The 6,963-nt window shown below is 36.2% G+C and overlaps 1 protein-coding gene across 3 annotated transcripts in view; it reads right to left on the minus strand.

Annotated features, from left to right (window-relative positions):
- The window catches only part of SIPA1L1 (signal induced proliferation associated 1 like 1), a 152,899-nt gene that overhangs the window by 40,115 nt on the left and 105,821 nt on the right, over positions 1–6,963 (minus strand). For all 3 annotated transcript variants that reach the window (XM_019615609.2, XM_010711501.3, XM_010711500.3), the window contains 3 exons: positions 6,791–6,948; positions 3,368–3,944; positions 1,844–2,118 (listed from right to left, as the gene is read on the minus strand). In XM_019615609.2, coding sequence (XP_019471154.1) covers positions 1,844–2,118; positions 3,368–3,944; positions 6,791–6,948 — 1,010 coding nt within the window. The remainder of the gene's footprint in view (positions 1–1,843; positions 2,119–3,367; positions 3,945–6,790; positions 6,949–6,963) is intronic.

Consider the following 6,963-nt stretch of genomic DNA (forward strand, 5'->3'; position numbering starts at 1 on the left):
TTAATCTGCTACCAACCTTGCATACGTGACTGCTGGCAAGTCATCTCATCTAAGTGCATCCCTGCTCTTCTTCCAAACTTATATCAATCAATTTATTTGGATAGGAATTGCTTCTCATGTGAATGTACTATACCAATCTTCATTTTAGTTATGGTCTGTATAAGCTACTGTAGTAGAAATACTAAATGATCTCCAGAGGATACAGTAGAAGGCTACAAGTTTTGAAAAATTGATTGCCGAAGAGATAATGCTTTGTGCAAAGATTTAAGCCAAATCTTCAGTGATACATCTAGGATAACCACCAATCCAATACACAGTTCCTAAATCTTAATGATTTTGGATAAAGCAAGCAGGATAAACAATAACTTTTAAAAATGTTATAATTAGGTAATAAACTACTATGAACACTCGATCATGCAAGACTGCAAAACCCATGACTGCTGAGAACAGTATTTCTAAAAGTGCGGTAATTTCTCTTCCTGCTGTGCATATGGATACATGAATGCTAAGCCTGCTTTTGGCTGCACTTAATTTAGTTCAGAAATAATAGGATCTGCGCTTTCCACACAGATTTTTCTCCTCTAATCCTTTTGCTATGATTGCAGCTGAACATTTCATTTGCTTGGGCTACTAAATACTGTACAAAAGCTTTCCAAATACCTCATGGGTGACCTTATGCCACTGTGCATTTTAATCCCCGACGTATTCAATTTTCCATTGACAACTAGGGGACAAATAAAACTTCTTTCCTGTCTGCTACCAGGTACAACAGGGTTTAGAATAGCTCACAGTAAAAACAAATATGGATTCTTCTAGCATTTATGTAAATATTGTGTCTTTGCTTAGAGACATATTTTCGTATTAATGTAATAAATGCACATTTAAGTTTAGCTCCAATGTTCCTAACTATAAAAATATTTAAGATCTGTCCCTATGAAGATATTACCTGATTAGAACACAACAGTGTAAAACCTACTGTCTGACTGCAAGGAACATATTGATCTTGTGTAACTGTACATATTTTTCTTGGTAAATCTAACAACTCTTGAGCTAGCCACTGGGCAAACTTAGTCCACCAAAGATTATCCCATTTTAATAATACAGCATTTACAAGAAATTAATACAAGACACTGGGAATGTGGTTGAACACTACAGACAATTGAAGAGTTCAGGGGACCAGTAAAAAATTACAAAAAAAAAACTTTAGATAGTTTGAGTTCTGGAAAAATGCAGATAATATACAATTTAGGAATAAAAGCATGTGTTAATGTTTATTTCTGACTAAGCTACATTTAAAACCTGTAAGAGCAAAAATACAAGCCCTCAAGATTAACAAGGATTGGAAGTGAGAGAGATGCAGCCAGATTGGAAGATGCAGGAAGATATGGAGTGAAAAAAATTGCAATTTAGAGGAATATCTCTGCTCGGATCCATAGATTTGATAGACTCTAGGACCTTACTTACTCATTAAAGGATAAAACTGTATGTCTATTCATAGCTTTCCAGAAGTACATCCAGAGACACTGAAATGTACAATTATTTTTGATGCATATAAATGCACAGTTCTCTATATGTTGTTTGATTTCTAAATCAATATAGCTTAAAGGATACATAAGCTTATTTTGACATTTCATTAAGCAGCAGCATATAATAAATATTTTGCAGGGCCCAGAATGTTAGAAATTTTCTTTAGCTTTTTTCTTTCACCTTACAACTCTGGTTGCTATCTTATAACAATGCAGTGGCTTCTGAAGGTTGACACTTATTCTCCAGCATTTTCCCCACCTCCACCATCCCTAAATCAAAACATGATTTCTGACTAAAGGTAGTTATCACACAGTACCTGCGTGGCGTGCAGTCCTCATATGGAGGGACAATGACAACCTTCACCGTTACCGATGTCCTCAGAAGATCAATCATTTGCTCATGGCTCAGAGTGGCTACAGCCACCTTACAAATTTCCACCAGCCTGCTACCCTGTCGAAGTCCTGCCTGCCACGCATACCCGTAGGGCTCAACATCTGCCACAATGCCTTCATAGTTTACATGGAAGCCAAGCTGACCCAGACCATTCCTACGCAGAGTCATCTCCACTGTTTCACATCCCTTAGTCATGAGCTGTGGATTGAAACAAGAAATTTAATGATTAGGACATTAATAGGATACAATAAGGGAAAATATATATCCTGAGTACACAACTTGCATTCAAGTTTTTACCAAAACCAAAGGGATTTTTGGAAAAAAACCAAAGCAGATCGCAACAGATAAAACATGGATTTAGACAAGTGTGTCTATTTTATCTTATACATTTTGGTAACTAAACAACCATGCTATACGTGATAGGACAAGGGGGAATGGTTCTAAACTGAGATGGGGCAGGGGGGGAAGGGGGTGGGTTATGCTAGATATTAGGAGGAAGTTTTTCACACAGAGGGTGGTGACACACTGGAAAAGGTTGCCCAAGGAGGTTGTGGATGCCCCATCCCTGGAGGCATTCAAGGCCAAGCTGGATGTGGCTCTGGGCAGCCTGGTCTGGTGGTTGGCAACCCTGCTCATAGCTCGATGGTCACTGTGGTCCTTTTCAACCCAGGCCATTCTATGATTCTATGATTTCCAGCTGTTTTAGTAAACTGCAAGTTTACTTTCAAACAGAATAATAATGCAATGGCATAAGCTACTAGACACAGTAAACTGTAATCCATGCCAACTTGTCTGTCTACCATGAACACAAATACAGTCAAGAATAATTTAACAGGACATATTTTTCCCTTTTTCCTGGTCATTATACAGCTAAGCTGTGAAATTAAATATAGTGAAATATAACACATTCTTTCATGACTTAATTGGATAAAAAATGAGCATAGACAGATGTTTTATATAAAGATACTATGATTCACTGCGTTTTTATTTTATCATATCATATTGAAAGAATATCTTAAGCTTGCAATATGAATTGGGACTGCACCCTGCTAGCACATTAATAAGACAAAGATATTAGTTTCATTTGAAACAAGTTTCAACAAGCTTATAAGCCGGAGAAAATAAGGCAAAACCTACAAAAGAAAAATGATGACATCAGTATCTATTGTGCAGGATCAGTTTATGTGTGTGAAGGCCCTGGTTTTTTTGTTTTGTTTTGTATTTTTAAATATGGAGACAATTGACAGAGCCAGTTGATGTTGGCTGATAAACTAATATCAGATCAGTAACGGATTTTGAGAAATAAAAGCAGGAAAGTCTGTGTAGATTTAACAATTAGCAAATAGGATAGCTTCAGGCATCCCAAACACTGATGCAACTCAGAAGCCTTCATGGTGGGGTGAGATGAGAAAGGAAAGAGGAAGCAAACAAGAGAACACATTCTAACCTCCAGCCTTTTGACGATCTCTTTGATGTCATCAATGTTGCTGATGAAGCTCTCCAACGAAACGCATTCACCTCTCTCATAGAATATTTTTATATTTGTGTCTGTTGAAGTCCAACCTATTACATCTCGACAGGAACAATTAAACACCACACTTTTTGTGTCCTGTTCAATGAGGATTACAAACTCATTAGAGACACCTAGGAGACAGTCTATTTCCATACCCTTGCTGTAGTCTTTTGCATGGACACTCCACACGATAGCACCAGAACTATAGATCTCTGCTCCTGGATAGGGCTTGGACTTTTCTTTCTTTTTTGAAGCAAGTGAGATGAAGGGGAATTTGCCAGAAGGGTCAATAGGTGTGTTGGTGACATTCTTCTCTGCCAAGTCTTTCAAGTATTCTTGACGGGTCCTGGTAGCCATTGCACGAAACTTTTCTGATTTATGAGCAGCATTCTCTGCATTAATCACTTTGGCTAGTAAGAAGTCCCTAAACACGTTTGATTTAGGAAACGTGACGCCTTTTGGAATAGGTGGTCCAAAAGATGGTACATCTCTGGATCTTGTCACAGCAACACTAAAAGAAACATGGAAATAAGAAGCAGAGAGTTTGACTGTATGTGAATTCAGCACTTTTTGAATACATAAATATATTTCCTTTTTTCCATAACTCCGGAATGGTTTTTCTTAATTTCCCAGTAATATACTCTTATTTACATTTTAATCTTGCCAGTGGGCAGACCATATCTCCCTTCTCATATGAGCAGAAGGCCAAATATTTCTGCATCTAGGTATTTTTTGAGCCATCCTTAGTATCTCAGCTTAAATAGAACTTCAAATGCAAAATCCCGCACTTCTTGAGGGGTAGGATAAAATAAACAGTCTGGTATTATAGTTCTGATTCTTGCTCCCTTTCATTATAACCAAAAATTTCTGACACATTCTATTACTCCAGCCTATAATTTAGGCAATTAAGTTGCTGAAAAGCTCATTCACTCAGTCGTCTGTCGTAAGTAGAGGTCATCACTACAACAGCTTTGTAACAACCACCACTCCATCAATTCTAACCTGATCTAGCATATTTAGGTCAAAATATGAAAAATGATTAACTAATTTTGGCCAAAAAATCATGGTAATGGAGTTTTTATAAAGAAAATAAACACTTGCAAATACACTCGAAGTGTATATGATGGTTCACTTGGAAGGTTGGCTATTACTAGTTTTACAATTTATTCTAACCTGTCTGACTCCTTAAGCATAATTACTGAAATCGTCAAGTGAATTATACTGAGAGAGAAACCAGGCTTCTGAAATGTTCTTTATCTTAGTGGGAGGGAGAATCACTGGCAAAGACAGTGCTCAATTTTATTCCTTTTATGCAGTTCTTTACATAAATTCCAGTACAATTTTATGCTATATTGCTTCCTGTTTAGTCTAGGATTATGATCAATGTGACTGTTCCCAGCAATCCACTGAAAAGAGGTCAAACTTACTTTGAAAACTTTTCTAGAAAACTTTTCATAATGGAATTCTAGAAATTTAAATCAAGTGTTTGTACCAAGAGGAGAGGATTAAAAAAAAAGTCGAAAGGACTTTAAAGACAGTACATAGAACATATAATGCACTGGCAGTATCCATCTCATCTGTCAGTCTCATCTGTGCACAGGACTGAAGCCCAACATACATGAAGAAAACCACAAAATTGGCACTTAGCACCTAGCCAATTCTAAAATCAATACTGACACTCTTATTTTTTTCCCCATCTTCTCTCTCCTCCCCTTAAAATTCAGATCTGTATCACTAAAGCTGAAGTTTTCAAATAATTTTATCACTACTAGTAATCAGTAAGATTCTGTCCTTTTCAGTTGCAAACACTTGAAAAAATAAAAAAAGATACGTGAAAGCCTTTAGGCTAGATCTAGAGTCCTGAGATATTTAAATTTATTATAGTATAAAGAGTATAAATCGTTACCTTGCTCTATATAATGAAAAAACATGAAACCACAAGCCACAATATTTAAAACAGCTAGCAAACGCAGATCTGTCTGTGTTTGTAAATATACAAATTCAGATGGAAAATGTATTCATAGTCCTTGTGGATTTCCTAGGATTTCTTACTTTTCATTTCCCTCAAAATCAATCTGACAAAATAAGAGCTGAAACGTGTCTAAAAATTTAAGAACATGTGTACACATAAACCAAGTAGCAGCTTGTCTTCAGAAGTACAGCTCAAAATGAGAGATGCAAGCAAACTTAAAACCCAAGCAACCTCTCAAACATTCTAACTGAAATGGTTCGCTATTTGTAGTCTTTTAGTATAAAGGGTCAGGAAACAATCTCAAGATAAAAGAAGTCCATCCAGTTATATACAGTCAACGACCTGTCTTGCAGCCAGCAAGTATCAACATGCCTACTTCAGAAAAGTTTAATGCACATACAAAATTCAGCACCGCTTCTAGTACTGCTGCTTGAAGAAATATTGCCACAAGCTTGTAGGGAGGGAAAAACCTTCAAACCTTACCATAATTATGTGAAAAACATGAATATATCATCTCAAAGACACTGCACTCAACTCTTCCTCTATAGACTGAAGTGACACATTTCTATTTCAGTAAAAACAATTTTAAGGCTCCCTCATTTCCAGATGATTATTCTAAATCCACTGCTCTGACATTTCCTATTTTAAGTTAAAAAGTAAGAATCTGCTGAGATTAATTGATATCTTAAAAATACAGCAAGAGTTCTGGATGTAACAAAGATAAGAAGTTTTGAGTGATCTTAAAAAAAGTCAAAAGCATTATTTCTACACTTAATTTGTTACAAAATTTATACTAAGTAGGAATCTCATTTTGCAGTTCCTTGTTATATGTCACTATCAATTAGCATTTTCTCTTTTAGTAACTCTAAGGTTACACTACATTATATTTGCTGCATAATGCTCTGGAATAGTATTTTTGGGGAGAAACTAATAAAGAGCCAAAGATATTTAAGACAAAATATTTCCAAGAATGCAGCTACTTTCTTAAGGTTTACTCATATTTTCCCCATTGCATGCATTTCAAAAAGGGCATATATGCTTAGATGCCTAAATTATCAGAACAAAAAGCGCATTTGTAAAAATCAGAGGAAAAATTCTTCTTGAATACGGTTATGAAGAAAAGTGAGATCCAAGCTTTAAAATCATTCATGAATGCCTAACTAGAGAGTGAGCAAAATGAGTACATCCATTTCCTCATTGAATGTGGCTCCTTTAGATACTTGTGTGGGCCTACAGACTTTTTAAGAAACAATATTAAATTCACATATCCCAAAACCTCCAAAACCTCAATCTTTCATCACATTTTCCTACTGAGAATTGAAAAGAGGGATTACACCTCTCTCTGCATTCAGTTCCACGTTTTCAGTGAAACCAGTGACAGTTACCTGTAACAAACACTGTCAGTACAGGGACCGTGCACTCTCACAATGACAAAGACATGCTGGAAGTGAGATCGAATGTTCTTTGGGCTGAATGGTTGTGCTCCAGGCTCCTGGAAAACTATTGTCACAATATCATTTCCAATATGTCGCTTTCTCAGAAGACTAAAAAAAAAAAA

The sequence above is a fragment of the Meleagris gallopavo genome, chromosome 5 (genome assembly GCF_000146605.3).
Source record: "Meleagris gallopavo isolate NT-WF06-2002-E0010 breed Aviagen turkey brand Nicholas breeding stock chromosome 5, Turkey_5.1, whole genome shotgun sequence".
Taxonomy (NCBI): Eukaryota; Metazoa; Chordata; class Aves; order Galliformes; family Phasianidae; genus Meleagris; species Meleagris gallopavo.